Source organism: Salvelinus fontinalis, chromosome 9, assembly GCF_029448725.1.
Source record: "Salvelinus fontinalis isolate EN_2023a chromosome 9, ASM2944872v1, whole genome shotgun sequence".
Lineage (NCBI taxonomy): Eukaryota > Metazoa > Chordata > Actinopteri > Salmoniformes > Salmonidae > Salvelinus > Salvelinus fontinalis.
The window spans coordinates 48,883,028-48,901,706 of record NC_074673.1 but is presented as its reverse complement, the minus strand read 5'-3'; the positions used below and the strand labels follow the sequence as shown (position 1 = coordinate 48,901,706).

The following is an 18,679-nucleotide window of genomic DNA, read 5'->3' as shown; positions in this document are numbered from 1 at the left end:
AGTGCCCACGTATCGCCAAAAGGTTAGTGGGCAGTGTTCAGGGCCTGGGCAATTTTTCATCTGCCTCGAGGCAACTTAACTTAATTGCATTTACCAATTAAATGTCAATTTCTTTGTTTTCTTTGTTTGGAGAGCACGTGTCCGGTTTCTCTGTCATGTTTAATGTTGTGTGAATGCGTGGTTTAGCATGCATAGATATACCTGGCCTGCATGCCAAGAATAGGGCTGGCCAAATGTATTTAAGTGCACATTTGGGGATGCTCTATTTAGTCATATCGGAGCCTGGTAGACCCAACCTGTGCTTTATTGGTTCAGACAGGTTTTGCGTGATGAGAGGCTTTTTCTTTTGAATGCTGACATTTTTGAAGTCAGAACTTCGCATATATATTTCTAAATATCACTGTCATCTTTTTTGAAACACCAGCGCCGTGCAAATAAATCCCACACTCACTTGCACCTCTACCTGCCTGCCTCCTGCTGAATCTTTGTCCTTATGACTGCTAGACGGACCCTACTTTACGCTGACACAGCGCAGGGCAGATCGGCTACAGATTTTACCGCCAACCTGTCACTTCAAAAGCTCTCGGAGTCCTCTGCGTTTGAACTTTATGTTTATTGTTGTACAACGTGATATACGCAGAATTCAATATAATTCAAATGCAAGAACGTCCCAAACATTTGCCCCCTCGCCTATTCACTTTATCCTGGCGGGGTCTGTGAGGAAGGCATATATCGACGTTCTCGTGGCCTTTTCAAACGTCCGAAATCGAAGTCTATTTCTAGTGATCAGGCTGCGCTTGCACACACACACGCACACCAGCAGCTGGCTATGATGGTAGTCGTGGACAACCTACGAACACATAAAGGATACCGTAGAACAGCATCAGTTCCAATGCTTTGCACAAATCACGATATCGCAGGTGTTAGCATCTTCTGAATTTCGGAAGCGGAGGGGACATAAGGCCGTAATGTGCAAAGAGAGACAGTGGGCTCTTCCCTCCAGTTCCGATCCTCGCTCTACCTCTTCTCTTAACAGATATAGACCAGAACTTAATCGAGGATCTGACCAATAACTCTAGACTTTAGTTCTGTGTTAACCGAGATCAATAATGCATCACCCCTGCCAGTTTTCTTTCTATTGGTTGCAATGTAACGCTCATTGAGACAGTATTGTGCTGAGCAGAAAAGGCTGGGAGCCATCTGGAAATATATGTGCTTCGAGAAGACATACATTTCTCCAATTCGTTCATTGTTTGTGTTTCGCTCTCAGCTGACTAAATATTCATACTCTGCCCTAGGCAGAACTTCTCTGAAACGGCAATAATATTCAATTCTCAAACTGCGCCATTTTAAATGCGTGCCTCAGTGCATACACACAACACATTAGATGTTACGATCAAGTCGGTAAAAAGTAACATTTGTTGACGTTTCAATAGAAAGTGTTCTGAAATTCCCGACGTCATGAAACCAAAATGGCTATTGTCTCATTCAACCATTCAATTCATACAGAGATGCTTGTAATAACATGGTACTTTATGTCAAACTTCTCTTCTCTTTCTTGTTGATTCTGCTGAGGGCAAATGTTTTATCTCTCTCTCTCTTTCTCTCTCTCTCTCTCTCTCTCTAAGACGCACACTGAAATATACACACGCATGCAGACACAGACACATACACAGAAAAGACACACGCACGCACGCACACATACACACACCTATTCTCTCATCCTGTGAAGGTAATCACTATTCAAACACATCACATCATCGGGAAAACACCGCACCCATTCAACCATCCTCCCGTCGCTGGAAGCTGGTAGATAACGAGGAACAAGGAAACAGAGGAGTTTTACATTTGGCCAGAGGCATGTGTGTAGGTGTATCGTGTGTGTGTGTGTGTGTGTGTGTGTGTGTGTGTGTGTGTGTGTTTGTGTGTGTGTGTGTGTGTGTGTGTGTGTGTGTGTGTGTGTGTGTGTGTGTGTGAAATCAAAATCGGATCACATGCACATAAAACAGTGAAATGCTTACTTGCAAGCCCTTTCCAAACAATGCAGTATTCTATAGCAAGGTAAGGGTAAATAATATAAAGTAAATAAATAAGAGAAATAAGAAAAGTAGCATCATTTCAATGTGCAGGGATACGGAAGTAGTGAGATATGTACATGTCAGCAGAGGTACAAAAGTGACTGTTAGCAGGATAAATAATAATAGTGTGTGTGTGTGTGTCTGTGTGTGTGTGTGTGTGTGTGTGTGTGTGTGAGAGGAAATTAAGGGATAATACTGACAATGAATCCATCTCAGAGAGAGAGAGAGAGAGAGAGAGAGGAGAACAGAAATTCCATAGTGACATGGCCGAAGATGCACTCTCTATTCCCACATCCTCTCCCTCCCTCTCTGGCTCTCGCTCTCTCCTGGGACCCTGTGCTTGGGGGTCTGTCTCTACTCTTTCCTGTGGGACAGAGCCATGGAAGTCACCTTGAACCCTTGCACATCCTGACTATGATTATAACCCTAGCACTACACCTTGCCAGGTTTTATTCTATTGTTAGAATGTGATGTATGTATGTGCACTATGTGTAATGTAGATGGGCTCCATTGACAGCATCTATTTGGCCTATATCTACAGTACCAGTCAATAGTTTGGACACACCTACTCAGCTCCCTCCTGTACTCCCTGTTCACCCACGACTGTGTGGCCAAATCATCGACAACGATGAGCCGGCCTATAGGGAGGAGGTCAGAGAACTGGCAGTGTGGTGCCAGGACAACAACCTCTCCCTCAGCGTGATCATGACAAAGTAGCTGATCGTGGACTATAGGAAAAGGAGGGCCAAGCAGGCCCCCATTAACATTGACGGGGCTGTAGTGGAGTGGGACGAGAGTTTCAAGTTCCTTGGTGTCTACATCACCAACAAACTATCATGGTCCAAACACACCAAGACAGTCGTGAAGAGGGCAGGACAAAACTTTTTCCCGCTCAGCATCCTGACCGGTTGCATCACCGCCTGGTATGGCAACTGCTCGGCATCTGACCGAAAGGCGCTACAGAGGGTAGTGCGAACGGCCCAGTACATCACTGGGGCCTAGCTTCCTGCCATCCAGGACCTTTATAATAGTTGGTTTCAGAGGAAAGCCCATAAAATTGTCAGAGACTCCAGCCACCCAAGTCATAGACTGTTCTCTCTGCTACCGCACGGCAAGCGGTACCGGAGTGCCAAGTCTAGGACCAAAAGGCTCCTCAACAGCTTCTACCCCCTATCCATTAGACTGCTGAACAATTCATAAAATCGCCACCGGACAATTTACATTGACACCCCTCCCTTTTGTACACTGCTGCTACTCACTGTTTGTTTATTTTCTATGCATAGTCACTTCACCCCCAACTACATGTACAGATTACCTCAACTAGCCTGTACCCCCACACACTGACCCGATGCCCCCTGTATATAGCCTCATAATGTTATTGTGTTACTTTTTATTATTACTTTTTATTTGAGTCTATTTGGTAAATACTTTCTTCTTCTTGAACTGCACTGATGGTTAAGGGCTTGTAAGTAAGCATTTCACGGTAAGGTCTACACTTGTTGTATCTGGCGCATGTGAAAAATCAAGTTTGATTTGATCTCGAATGAACTTATCCTCTGCAATCAGAGGTAACTCTGGGTCTTCCTTTCCTGAAGCCATCTTCAAAGTTCTTGAAATTTTCCGGATTGACTGACCTTCATGTCTTAAAGCAATGATGGACTCTTTGCTTATTTGAGCTGTTCTTGCCATTATATGGACTTGGTCTTTTACCAAACAGGGCTTCTGTAAACCACCCCTAACCATGTCACAACACAACTGATTGGCTCCACAATGCATTAAGAAGGAAAGAAATTCTACAAATTAACAATGCACCCCTGTTCATTTAAATGCATTCAAGGTGACTACCTCATGAAGCTGGTTGAGAGAATGCCAAGAGTGTGCAAAGCTGTCATCAAGGCAAAGGGTGGCTACTTTGACACTTTTTTGGTTACTACTCTGCGTCTCACAAAGCCACGTCGGTTGGGACCAAAAATCTCAAATTTGGACTCATCAGACCAAGGACAGATTTCCACCAGTCTAATGTCCATTGCTCATGTTTCTTGGCCCAAGCAAATCTCTTCTTATTATTGGTGTCCTTTAGTAGTGGTTTCTTTGTAGCAATTCAACCATGAAGGCCTGATTCCTGCAGTCTCCTCTGAACAGTTGATGTTGAGATGTGTCTGTCACTTGAACTCTGTGAAGCATTTATTTGGGTTGTAATCTGAGGTGCAGTTAACTCTAATGAACTTATCCTCTGCAATCAGAGGTAACTCTGGGTCTTCCTTTCCTGAAGCGGTCTTCAAAGTTCTTGAAATTGTCCGGATTGACTGACTTTCATGTCTTAAAGTAATTATGGACTGTCGTTTCTCTTTGCTTATTTGAGCTGTTCTTGCCATAATATGGACTTGGTCTTTTACCAAATAAGGCTGTCTTTTGTATACCACCCCTACCATGTCACAACACAACTGACTGGCTCAAACTTATTAAGATGGAAAGAAATTCCACAAATTAACTTTTAACAAGGCACAACTGTCAATTGAAATGTGTTCCAGGTGACTACCTCATGAAGCTGGTTGAGAGAATGCCAAGAGTGTGCAAAGCTGCCATCAAGGAAAACGGTATCTACTTTTCTTGTTGCTACATGATTCCATATGCGTTATTTCATAGTTTTGTTGTCTTCACTATTATTCTACATTGTAGAACATAGTACAAATAAAGAAAAACCCTTGAATGAGTAGGTGTCCAAACTTTTGACTGGTAATGTATGCGTATGTCATGTATTGTTGTGATAGTGCAGCTATGATTTTGAAGACACATTTCCCTTAGGGATAAAGACAGTCTGGTCATAGCTTTGTTTTGTCCTACAGCTGTGTACCACCAACCCCAAGAAGGACTCACGTAAAACCAAAAAAGAGACAGAGAACAGTTCATATTTTTGTAATGTTTGCATTTTTGTCTCATTTTCACAAAACAGGTAAAGGGGAAGGAAAAGCCTTTCAGTGGAACCTGAGGTATTTTGCGTCAAGCAGCCTAAGGTATCAGGATTTTCTTTTCAAAACTTACCTAAACTCACCAATGTTCTTAGATACGTTGCTATTTACACAACATAATGATAATTATATAATAATAATAATAATAATACATCAATACCAACAATTATAGCAATCGGGACAGCCTGCATCTTCTCTTTAACATGTTTTTAAATAATTATAACATCTTTTCAAAAATATAGAGAGTAGAAGGAAAGGCAGAGAAGGAAGAGAACTGAACACTGGAAATCCAGGTCTGACCTTACAGCAGCACAAAGGTATAGGTCAAAGGTCAAAGTTCGCCATAGAGAAAAGATAACCGAAGAGAAAGAAAACACATATGCGTATATCCTAAATAAATAGACGAATCTCGCACCAGGAGAGCAATAGCATTCACTCACCTCTGAATCACAACAAATCCATTCTAGTTTCATCCCTTCCATTTTCTTTTTATCATACCTTTGGAAAATAAGAGTGAGCGCGATAGAGAGAGCGAGGGAGTGAGGGGGACATGCATTGTGCTGATGTGCAAGCAGTTGTGTATCCTGCTCCGGGCTTGGCTCACTGAAAGATCCCCTGAGAACAAACGAAAGGTGGCGGTTGTATCTTTGTGTGTGACTATGTGTGTGTGGAGGGGGTTTGTTTCAGCTTTGGGCTCCTCTCATATCCCAACACTGTGTAATTCTCTGTGTGTGTGTGTCTGTGTGGAAACTAGCCAACAGAATGAGTCTAGCGCTCTTAGGTGGATGTCTCTAATATTGTCAAATGTCTGGATCTACTTGCATATACCAGTAGTTGTTGTCATTAGCCCTCGAGAAATCAACAGTCCTTCCTGCAATAATTCTGCTCTTTAGAAGAGTACTGGGTTGAATAAAGTTCTTCAGTCTCCTCACACTAACAGTCTCCCAGTAGATATCCTAATAACTGTAGGAGCCCACAATCACAATAAATAACATCATAAATACACACAACTGAAGAGTCAACACAGTGAGCACAAGGCGTGGAAAATATGTATTTTCAGCATCTTCTCAATGTCTTTTCAACCCAAAATACATATTTTGTACGTCTTTTCAATGGCTTTCAAGCGTTTTGTGCTCATAGGGAAGTAGCTAGAAACGCCTCAGATGACTGTTCTTCAGCATACCACACGTCTGGTAATATCACCAGGGGTTAGAGCATGTTGGTACACTTAGGAAGTGGATGGGATACTTGTTTTTGAAGAGAGTGACAGAAAAGTGCATTTTAACGTCAGATGAAACCCAAAATACATCACTCTCCCTCCAAATAATGAACATCACATATTGCTTGCTTGTAGTTTTGTGTGTGTTGTTGTATGTGTATGCGTTTCATAAATACCATTCAACAAAAACTGAGATTAACAGAGGAAAAAGTCCACAAAACATTATTATTTCTCATTACCAGAATGAACAGATAAAATAAATTAAAACTATGAGAAAAAATGTTGATTAAAAGTCCATTAAAATTGCTATATATATTCATATAGTATTTGTCTGTCTGTCGCCAGCCACTCTGGAGCATGCTCAGTAGAGGCTGGGAGAAGGGGGGCATGGGTGGGGAGTATACATGGAGGGTGGGGTGTGTGGAGTGAGACATGCGTGTACAGAACGCCACTACAGGGAGGTCGTAACTTAGACCTAACTCCTCCCCACCGCCCCAAACCTCCGTCACGTCACACCGTTTAACACTGGAAACAAGGGAGCAGACGAGGATTGTGGGAAAATACACTGTCAGTCTTTATCGGTCACTATGAGTCCTCATGAACCATGATGGGCTGACACGCCAACATGGAGGATCCTTCATTGTTTTGATGCAGTATCACCGGTATAGTCTCTTAGTAGACTCTGAATAGTATCTCACTGCAGTGTGATGTGGTGTGTCTCTGGGGTACATAGCGCTTTCTAAGTCTTTTTAATGAATGGTGGGACAGACTGAGCCATGCTGGGGTTCACTGGGGCTGAAGTCAAGCTTTAGGAGGAAACCGCTTGGCTATACGCCTCAAATGACACCCTATAACCTAACTAGTGCTATACTTTTGGTGACATTTGTTCAAAAGTAGTGCACTATATGGGGGATAGGGAGCCCTTTGTGATTTGCCCCAGGGTCCCTTTTTGTCTAGCTGACATCATACAGAGGAAATAGTTCATAGTTCAGTGTCAGGCCCCACAGCCTCCATCTTCCCCAGAGTTTCTCTCTTCAGAGCGTTGTTTGGTAGTACTGTAGATGTACAGTAGTAGTAAATTGACAGTTGAACCTCATGTCTAGCCACAGAAACTCTGTCCATTTTTTTGTCTTCTCAGAGTTTGAGTCATAACACGGTTTGCGTAGGGATTATAAATCTCCCCCCTCTGTCCTCCCACCTCAGGTCCATTCGCCCCCCTCCCTGGGCGAGCAGGTTGTGGTCCGGAGTCCGGTTTGTCAAGATACCTCGATGATCTCCATGCTCCCGGAGAAGCTAGACTGCTTCCCAATCTTCCCCAGCTCCTCCCGGGAACGTGTCTCGGAGATGCCCTCCTCAAACTCCATCTGACAGCTGCGCCGCTTGAACTGCTTCTCGTTGCTGTTGGAGCCCGTCCCGTTAGCAACGGTCGTCGAGGAGTCCCGCTGTGATGATGATGCTGACGACGACGCCGTTTTGTCCCGCGGCACTTTCTCCCGTAGCCGCACCCCTTCGCTACACCCGAACGCCACGTACGCTGAGCTGCTTCCGAATCGCACTTCCACCCCTCCTCCTCCACCGCCTCCTCCGAGTTCCATCCCTCCTTCCCCTACCTCTTCTGCCCCAAAGTACCAGGGGGTGTCGGTGGTAGGGGTGACTGGGGTGGTTGCCTGGACCGTGTCTCTGTGTTTGGTCCACATGGTCCCAGATCCCATGGTGGGCAGGGAGAGAAGCATGGAGCCCTTCAGGCTGTCGTCCAGGCTGGGGCTCTTGTGGACGGGCAGGGAGCGTCCCAGAGCCAGGCTGAGGGACTGGGGGTGTGGGAGGTAGGAGTGGACCGGGGAGGTGCTTGTGGATCCAGCTCCACCAGATCCAGAGCTGTGCTTGGCTTTCCTCCTGGGCCTGGACATTGAGGGACCTCCAGAGCGAACGCCCCCTTCACTGGGACCCCCGACGCCGAGACCTCCGATGCTGCCGCCGCACCCCGGGGAGGGGAAGGGCGACTCGGCTGAGCCAGGGCTGTCCGGGGCGGGGGAGAACTGGGGACAGATGCCGTTGACAGGGGGGCTGTCCAGTTTACACAGCTTGGGCACATCCTCGGAGTGTGTGGGCGCTGCCAGGCGCGGGCAGTGGGGGCTGCTAGGGGAGTACACAGACTTGATGTCCAGGGAGAAAGAGCGCTTCAGCCGGTTTGTGTCCAGGATGCGCTCGGCCGACAGGTGGAGGCCGTTGAAGCCCTGCTGGAGGGAGGTTGGCGAGGGGAGCTTGGGTTCTGAAGGGGTCGGGGGCTCTGCTAATGAAAAGTCATGATGACCGTTGACCTCTGAACCTGAGCTGACCCCGTTGACCTCTGAACCCTGGGATTGACCTTTGCCCTCAGAGGTCTTGTCATCCGACAGCGCTTGAAGGAGCCGCAGCCCCTTCTCGAACTCCAGCAGCTGGCCCAGGAAGTTGAAGTTGGGCGATATCGTAGGCCGCCGGTCCTTCACAAACCTGGTTAGGGGGGAAGAAAGTAAGCAAAATGTTAGTTCCAGTTAGAGTTGGGGATCCAGTTTCAAAGTAAAGCAATACAAATATTTTATAAAGTTCCTCTAAGCTACTTCCTGTGTGAACATAATATTGATTGTTGGGTTGCATGTTGGGTTGCATGCAGGGATACTATCTCCTTCCCCAGAGTCAGATGAACTCGTGGATACCATTTTTATGTCTCCGTGTCCAGTATGAAGGAAGTTAGAGGTAGTTTCGTGAGCCAATGCTAACTAGCGTTAGCGCAATGACTGGAAGTCTATGGTTCTGGCAGATACCCATCGACTTCAAGTTATTGCGCTGACGCTAGTTACTAATTGCGCTAGCGCTAGTTCACAACTTCCTTCAAACTGCACACAGAGATATACAAATGGGATCCATTAGTTAATTTGAGTCTGGGGAAGTAGATAAAGGGGCTCATCGCCAAAATCCTGAAGTATCCTTTAAGTAGCAGGTTACCCCCAGATAAACTGGTGTGAACTAACTGAAAAGATGATCCTAGGTCTATCTTCTTCCGGACAACACCGCTAGTTCCTATTGTACACTTTTGTACAGTTCCTCTGGCAACCATAACAATTTCATTTCTCACGACTGGGGAGTAGAGTTGACTGTCTAGCGTTTCCTCAAACACTGAGGCGCCTTTTTCAAAGACGCTGCAACTTAAGCTCAGCTGGAGCGATGGGGAGTGTCGGGGGGGAGAGAGAGTGTACCTGTAGGCGTCATCCGATGACAGGCCCATTGTCTTCATGATGTATGCAATGGCGATGGTTGCCGATCGTGAGATTCCAGCCAGGCAGTGCACAATGACTCTGCAGTTTGACACCTTGGCTTTGTCTGTTGGGAGGGGGGAACAAACACGTGTGAACACGCACAGCTGTACACAACACCCAGGAACAGTTAGTCAGAACAGAGAGTCCCGAGAGAATGGAAAGCCCATTGAAAACGATCCGCCACTTCCTGTTCAGCACTGGGGGGGGGGGGGGGGGGTCGTCGCCATGGCGATTAACATGGCTTTGGGAGTGTCTCTATTGATGCAGTTTATTGTATGTGTTCAAGTACCACTTGTGAAAGCAAGGAGAATTGTATGGTGCTGTACATTGTGATTATGTGATATTTTGAATATGAGGGCTGTTTCACTATGTCGTGTGACATACACTTCCGCTCGGGCTACTAGTGCATATTACCGCTGCATATTCTCCCGCACGTACAAAAGACACCCAGAGAATCTTGACTTACCGATGAATTCATTGGTTTTCTCCAGCCAGGGCAGTAGCTTCTCGCAGTAGTTGTCGTTGACGGGGATCCGCATGAAGTGGCTCTCGCTGATGAAGTCAGGCTTGGGACAGGTGTTACTGGCATTCAGCACGTACGTGATGCCATTCTGAACCATCAGGTCCTACAGACAGACACAACGAGAGACACAGACAGGGGGACTGTTAGGAAAGGCAATAACAGACCGAAGAATTGACAGCAAAGGTAACACTTAGTTTCTGCTCACAGTCCCTCTACTCCGATTCAGAGTGTACAATAGTCACATGTATGGGGTTGCGGGTGTGATTGCAGGGTACATGCAGGACTGGTGAAATAAAAGAATGGAAATGGTCACGTAAAACAACATGAATATAAATAGCACTACAGACATAATAACAACTGTGGCCGTGATGAATAAATAAATGTCCCTTCTCTGCTATGGGCTCACCTTGTTGAGGACGTCTTTCTGCGATCCCAGGTAGAGGTGCGGTAGGATGCGTGTGGGGCCTACATTAGCTACAGGTAGGCAGGGCTGTGATATGCTCATAGGCAGAGCTGGCTTGCCCTCACACAGCCCGGGGAAACAGGAGGAGAACGCAGAAAAGCCCCCTTCAGGAGAACAGAGAGAGAGACAGATTGCAAAAACATCAGTTATACTCTACAATACAACTTTCCCCTAATTGGCAAAACGTTTGGGAGCCCCTGCATTTGGTTCAGCCGCACATACAGAACTCACGACTCAGTACACTGTATCTCTTGGTGCACTGAATCCCCTTATGTTACCAACGTGTGTTCCAACAACATCGCCTAACCATTTGAAACTGTGGACATATTGTAGATAACAGTTGGAGCTAGAACGTGAGATAGTGCCTCTGCTCCCAGATCAGTAGGAAAACTTTCTCTGCCGCTTCTTTGACTGGAGGTTAGTTTGGCTATTGGGCGCTGAGGAATGTGTGTAGCTGGCCCTTTAAGAGCAGGCGGATCCACTTTTGGCCTGTGTGTGCGTTCGTGTGTGTTAGATACTGTGTGTGTGTGTGCGGCTCTGTTTCCTGCATGAGCTCATGTCCTGTAGCAGAGAATTGCGTCAGGGCTGGGGAATGAGAGAGGCCACAGGTGCAGGGCCAGCACAGAGGCCCAGTAACATCCCCCTGACGACCGCGCAGTACACGCGCACACAGACGCACACTTACACGCACACAGCATACAAACGCACACACATGCGCGCCCAGCGCGCACACAACCGCACAGTACACACACACACACACACACACACACACACACACACACACACACACACACACACACACACACACACACACACACACACACACACACACACACACACACACACACACACACACACACACACACACACACACACCCACAGTCGTTTGTACAGAAGCCTGCATACACATGCAAAACCACACAAAGACAATCTTACACAATCTTGCTCACTCTCGCTTTCCAGGTCTGACTCACACACACACACGAACAAACACACACTCACTCATCATTACTCTGCATTACCACGGTTGTATAACTTCTGGGCGGGGCTAAGGGGGGGAGGAGAGTGAATGACCTCGCCGAGCAAGGAAAGGTGGGAGGGAGCGAAGAGACGGAGGAGGGCTTCAAGGAAACCCTGAGCCCCAGCCGAAGGATTAGAACCTAATCTAGGTTCTGCCCTGCCTGCCCCAATCTGGCCTACTGCCACACACACACACAAAACACACACACACACACACACACACACACACACACACACACACACACACACACACACACACACACACACACACACACACACACACACACACACACACACACACACACACACCAAAGTGCTGCTGTGTTGAATATGGGTCGTAGTGGAGTCAGTGAGAGCAGAGTGTATTCTGACCCACTGATAGGCAGGCAGATGTCGGGCTATATCTGGCGCCCGTCTCTTTAAGAGTAGAGAGGAGGAGAGAGGAGAGGATTGAGAGGAGGGCCTGCCTGTTTCCAGCTATTAATGGCAACCCGGGCAAAAGGATGACATCACCTCTCCACATGCAGTCGGCAGGCAGAGAGAGAAAGTCCGCAAAACAAATGAAGAAAGAGAGGGACAGAAAGAGCACGATCTTACTACGACTAAGGGAGTCCCCTCTTCCCTCAATTAGCACACTTGCTTTCAGCAGTAGTCTACGACTGCACAGATATAATAACTTCTGGAATAGTCCTCACTCAGTGCCACCCTTCCTCCATATGCACTTTATTCACACGGCATAGAACAGAACAGTGGAAGGAAGGGAGGGAAGGATCTCTTTCAGGTTGTTCTTTGAAGGATCTCTTCCTGGTTGTGCTCATGCTCTCTCTCTCTCTAAGCTCCCCTGACCGAGGAAGGAGTGTGTTCCTGAAAAACAGGAAAACCCCACGTCACGTAAGAAACATTTCCTTTTTCATTGGAGGACATTTGTCAGAGAGTTGTTGAGAGGATCAAGTCAGCCTGGGACAGTGGGTGTTCCTTAACTAGTGCTGCCTTTATGCAAAACGACCTACTCTCCTCCTCAGGTACAGAGAGCAGAGATAACTCAACAGGATTGTGTACCCTGGGTCTATTGAGGGCTGTTTCAGCAGCATTATGTCAACGCCTATCAAACACACACACCACTGAGCTGTCCAAAGGTTTTACCGTGGGCCTGTGCTGTGTTCGTTGGCTCTCAGTCAGCACTGATAACACACACACACACTCACTGTCACCGTTCACCTGACCTTCAGACTTAATGTTGCTATGGCAACCACACGGGACGATGTGGCCCGACCGTTGGGCCTATTGTCCCTGGGGTGCTGTCACTATGGGAAAACCCACCATGCGCGCACACACATATATAGAGTGCCCTCATACACACACTCTGAGCACCCTGATGATGTGCCTGAGAGACATGCAACTCACATCCCGCAAAAAGTACCGGATGACACATCTCTCCATTCCAATCGAAACACGCGTCATTGAAAATACCCATGACACACTCGGGTCCAGCTGTCTGATGCGATGACATCATAAAGTCAAGTGTCTGTAAGCGCTGAGAAACACAGTCCCAGACCAGGCCTGCTTCCCAAATGGCACCGTATTACCTATGCAGTGCACTACTTTTGACCCGGGGCCCAAAGTAGTGCACTGCATAGGGAATAGGGTGCCATATGGGATGCACCTCACCTCAGACAACAGCCTGTTCTGGTTGAGGCTCGTGTTCCACTTAGTTTCTGGCTAGAACAACTGCTCTAGGACCAGTTTCCTGTCCCCCCAGGGTCCCAACTTCCCCATTATCAGCTGAATAGCTAAACTGACCCTGGCTGTTGAGTAGCCACCTTTCAGTCTGGTAGCCAACTCACTGGGCACGGGGGAAAGAGGGCACTGTGTCGCTCGCCATCAGCTTCACCAGCCAGTGTTGACTTCCTTTTTCCTCTCCCTCACATCCCCTCTCCTCCGCTCCGTTATGTCATGTGTTTTATTCTCTCCTCTCTCGGAGCGCCCCGGCCCTCCCTTGTTTACCGAATGGTCTCTCTCTCCTTTTTCCCCTTTGTTTCTCCATCCCTCCACAGGGAACTCTTAGGGAGAGGTAGGGTAATGTACACACATCGAGATGCCACACATATGAATGAATTTCATAGAGAAATACGTGTTGATAAGTGTAACATAACATCTATCAATGTATAGTTGAAGACAGAAATGGAAAGCTTGTATTTGTAGCAAGTTCATGGGGACAAAGGATCCCTTTTCCACAGAACACATGGCTTGTGTGTTGCCATATTTTGAAAGCAGCACACACGCTTTTCCACCAAAACAAATCACATTCCCCATTACTACAAACAGTCTCAGTTATGATAAATAAAAGGTCTGTTTGTATGGCCTGAAATCACTGAGATATTGACTGAACACAGAGAGAGAGAGAGAGAGAGCCTGTCTGTTAATTTACGCTGTTGGTACTATTGAATGGCCCTCAAAACCAAACCCAGCATTATGACTTACTGGAGGGGAACACACACACGCAGATATGGGCAGTATTTCTGTTGTATTTGAATTACTTCTGAGTATTTAGTATGTTGTATTACACTGGGCTGAAATACACTCCAGTGCATTTTTTGATAGCTGTAATTTGTATTGTCAAAATACCAAAAACTTTTCTATACCATATATTTCTATACCATATATTTTGTGGCCCCCTTTCACACCCTACATTAGTATCAAAAGTCTGATAAGAGCGTCTGATAAATAAACGAAGTATACATGTATATGTAAAAAGGAACAATCGTGCTGAGTACTACTCTGATAAGCGCCGTCACGAAACGAGGCCCATGACAATACCCAGTGATCCAGGGTGATTTTTGTATTTTAAAACACACCATACATGTATTTGAATTAGGTACAATACTTTGCAAAAGCATCTTATTTTGTTTTAATACATTGGTCTTTCGGGTGTTTTTGTAGTTGTATTTTGTAATTGACGCCCATCACTATGCACACGCACGCACGTACACTCCCCCTCCCTTCTCCACCCCGGGGGAATTGATTTGTCTGCCCTCCCTCCCTCCCTCCCTCCCTCCCTCCCTCCCTCCCTCCCTCCCTCCCTCCCTCCCTCCCTCCCTCCCTCCCTCCATCTCCTCTCTTCTATCATTCATATGGGGGGAGACATGACGCCATCCTCTGTGCCCCTCCAGCTGTCCCCTCTGCTCTGTAGGGGACATTAGCATTTCAATGTGTGTGTCCCCCCCCCTCCCTCCCCCCACTATGACATCATTGCACACATGTCCCACTCCACTCTGCTCCACAAAGAGTCTGCTAAAGCAGCAGGGGGCCAAGCGTAGCCACTCGATCAGCGTGTCACAAAGGACATCAAAATTGCAATGTAGCGGATTGAAGGGCAACCAGTATCTATCTGTTTGTGCCTATGTTATGTTTATGGTAGCGTTAGCATGTGGCTATGTGTGTTTGAGTGTAAGTAGTGGGGGTGATTTGTAGCAGCCAGGCAGCTTACTTCCTGAGGGCAACACAGTCTGAGAATAACCACCATGGCACTAACAACACCTCTATTGAATAATAATAATCATTTGGTGGGTGCCTATATTTGTCCTTTTTCACACATTTACAAGTGTGTATTAATATATTGGTATTGGAAATGTTTTGTTGTTGCATATCCCACTCTCCCTGAGTTACCCTCGGACAGTGGGGTCACGGCCAAAGTCTACCATTATCAACGGCGACCCTGGAGAAATTAGGTTGAAGTGCCTTGCTCAAGGCCACGTCGGCAGATTTTTCACCTTGTCGGCTCGGGGATTCCAACAAGCGACCTTTCGGTTACTGGCCCGACGCTCTAACCCCTCGGCTACCTTCCGCTCATTTTCAACAGGTGATGACAAACGTGTAATTGTCTCTATCTTGACTAACGAGTTTGACGGCTCCTGCCTTGAAGCCATTGCACAGCGTGACTAGGACCAGGTGTGGAGTGCTTGGCTCACAGCACTGAACCAGCTCACAGCACTGAACCAGTTCACTGCACTGAACCAGCTCACTGCACTGAACCAGCTCACTGCACTGAACCAGCTCACAGCACTGAACCAGCTCACAGCACTGAACCAGTTCACTGCACTGAACCAGCTCACTGCACTGAACCAGCTCACAGCACTGAACCAGCTCACAGCACTGAACCAGCTCACAGCACTGAACCAGTTCACAGCACTGAACCAGTTCACAGCACTGAACCAGCTCACAGCACTGAACCAGTTCACAGCACTGAACCAGTTCACAGCACTGAACCAGCTCACAGTACTGAACCAGCTCACTGCACTGAACCAGTTCACTGCACTGAACCAGCTCACTGCACTGAACCAGCTCACTGCACTGAACCAGCTCACAGCACTGAACCACATGCAGAGCATACACACTCTCCAGCACATCTCAACATTGTCTACTCCTGCTGTGTGAAATGTGTAATATAAAACACCTGGCTTCAGTGCACCCACAAATCGATAAAACTGTCAATGCAGAAGAGAGAGAAAGAGAGGAAAGAAAGAGAGAACCAGAGAGAGAGAGAGAGAGAGAGAGAGAGAGAGAGAGAGAGAGAGAGAGAGAGAGAGAGAGAGAGAGAGAGAGAGAGAGAGAGAGAGAGAGAGAGAGAGAGAGAGAGAGAGAGAGAGAGAGAGAGAGAGAGAGAGAGAGAGAGAGAGAGAGAGAGAGAGAGAGAGAGAGAGAGAGAGAGAGAGAGAGAGAGAGAGAGAGAGAGGCAGAATGTGAGAGAAAGGGGCCTTTGTGATAGTTTTACATGTCAATGACCACAGGCAGAGAGAGTGAGCACTATGTCACGCTGCAGAGCTGAGCTTTCTCTCATCTCTTTCTATCCCTCTGATAAATCCCTCTATTCTGCTTGTCCATCTTCTCTTTCATTCTCTTTCTTCAAGCCTCTGCAAATCCCAGACTTCAAGGGATGCCTGGATCTCCAGTAAGTAAGCCATACCCCCATACCTCAATACTGTTTTACCCACCTAAACCCCTACCCCTGTACCTTGTAGAGTTGTACCCCACAACCTCTGCAACATACCCCTTGTGCCCCCAGCTCCCCCATAGCCCAATACACCCATGTGAGGGTCCCCCCCCCCTCACAAAGCCCCCCAGCCTGGGTCAGTACACACCTCGTAACTCCCTCCCTTCTTTGGTCCTGCGGACTCTGATCTTCAGCCTCCTGTCTGACTCCTGCAGGACAGGCCAGAAACAGTCCTCCGCCGGGGCTATGACCACGTCCAGAGGCATCGCCCTCAACACGCTCAACATACACGCGTTCTGGTGTGCTCAGATCTGGTATACACTGACTGGACGTCCAGACCGGGGGAGTCCCCCAGGAATAAGTCGGCAGAACGGGTAAACAAACAAATCACTTGGTTCCCGAAAAAGGTCCAAAACTCGACACCACAAAGTCCCGAGTCGTCACTACTCACACTGGTGGTGTCTACTCAACTCAGACGGTCCCCAAGTCCAAGGAGCAGAACCTTAGTCCCAGAACTCAAGAGAATGGACGGAACCCGCTAACAGAAAGCAAGCTACTCCCAAACATCTGTAGATGTACTGTCCACAAGTTCCACAAGCCAGTTCTAGAACTCATTCAGATCAAAATCCACCAAGAATGAGATGTATCCTATAATATCTAACAAAGCCATAGAGATCCAGCAGTATTTTGAGGAATAATAAAATGAATAACTTTGGAGAAAACAAATGGTGGTCATGTATCTGTATCTCTCCCTCTCTGTCTGTCCTGTGCTGTATTGCCTGCAGTTGCTACAGTGTGTCTCTCCGTGCCTTCTCTCCGTGTGTGTGTGTGTGTGTGTGAGCCCACAGCCAGAAGAGCAGTACCCTATTGTTGTGCTGCTTCGCTCTCCCAGTCTCTCATTCGCTCACACTCCTCCCCCTCCCGCTCTCCCTTTCCTCTGTATAGAGGATGACGTAGTTGTTCTCTCTCTCCTCTCGCTCTCGCTTGCCCGGGGAGGGGGGTGGTGTGTGTGTGAGTGAATGAGCTCACTTGCCGTGAGCTAAGACTCTGACCCCATCCTCTCCTCTCCCTCCCTCCCCTCCTCCCTCACATGGTCCCTCCCTCCTCCTCCCTTGCTCCCTCCTTCCCTCTCTTGTGGAGCCAGCGCTCTGTCATAGCTAATGTCTAAGGCATGTAACCACATTCCTTACTCACCAGACAAATATGTGGCTACCTCAGGGCCCTAGCGAGCTGGAGCAGAGAGAGACGGCAACTACTGCTCAATGGGTTTTAGCAAAATACACTGTGTCTCCGTGTGTTTGTGTTTAATTAAATAGTGTGTGATTTATAATGTGCAGTGTGTGTGCATACAACAAGTAGGAGATATCACTCCCTCTGAAACACATCACTCAATCTGCCTTGGCAACCCACACACTCAATGCCTGTGTGTGTGTATGTATGTATGTGTGTGTGTGTGTGTGTGTACACACTAACATTCAAAAGTTGGGGGTCACCTAGAAATGTCCTTGTTTTTGAAAGAAAAGCACAATTTTTTCCATTAAAATAACATCAAATTGATCAGACTTTACAGACGCCTCACAAGTCCTCAACTGACAGCTTCATTAAATAGTACCCGCAAAATACCAGTCTCAACGTCAACAGTGAAGAGGCGACTCCGGAATGCTGGCTTTCTAGGCAGAGTTCCTCTGTCCAGTGTCTGTGTTCTTTTGCCCATCTTTTATTTTTATTGGCCAGTCTGAGATATGGCTTTTTCTTTGCAACTCTGCCTAGAAGGCCAGCATCCAGGAGTAGTCTTTTCATTGTTGACTTTGAGACTGGTGTTTTGCGGGTACTATTTAATGAAGCTGCGAGAAATTGCCAAGAAACTGAAGATCTGGTACAATGCTGTGTACTAGGTCATGAGGAAGGCCTCGATAGCCCCGGTGAACAACTGAGCAAGGGGACAAGTACATTGGAGTGTCAAGTTTGAGAAATAGATGCCTCACAAGTCCTCAACTGGCCTCCCACTCACCTTTCTATTCTGGTAAGAGCCAGTTTGCACTGTTCTTTGAAGGGACTAGTACACAGCATTGTACCAGATCTTCAGTTTCTTGGCAATTTCTCGCACAGAATAGCCTTCATTTC

At 47.1% G+C, this 18,679-nt stretch overlaps 1 protein-coding gene across 4 annotated transcripts in view; it reads right to left on the bottom strand.

Moving 5' to 3' along the window:
- Nucleotides 1-4,987: 4,987 nt before the first annotated feature.
- Nucleotides 4,988-18,679, bottom strand: part of LOC129862740 (dual specificity protein phosphatase 8-like) — a 61,780-nt gene continuing 48,088 nt past the window's right edge. For 3 of the 4 annotated variants that reach the window (XM_055934658.1, XM_055934657.1, XM_055934659.1), the window contains exons 4-7: nt 10,489-10,649; nt 10,026-10,185; nt 9,500-9,623; nt 4,988-8,756 (exon numbers count right to left, since the gene is read on the bottom strand). In XM_055934658.1, the coding sequence (XP_055790633.1) occupies nt 7,523-8,756; nt 9,500-9,623; nt 10,026-10,185; nt 10,489-10,649 (1,679 nt within the window). In that variant the 3' untranslated portion in view covers nt 4,988-7,522. Of the gene's footprint in view, nt 8,757-9,499; nt 9,624-10,025; nt 10,186-10,488; nt 10,650-16,703; nt 17,469-18,679 lie in introns of those variants that run through there. The other variant, XM_055934660.1, reaches the window with a different exon arrangement.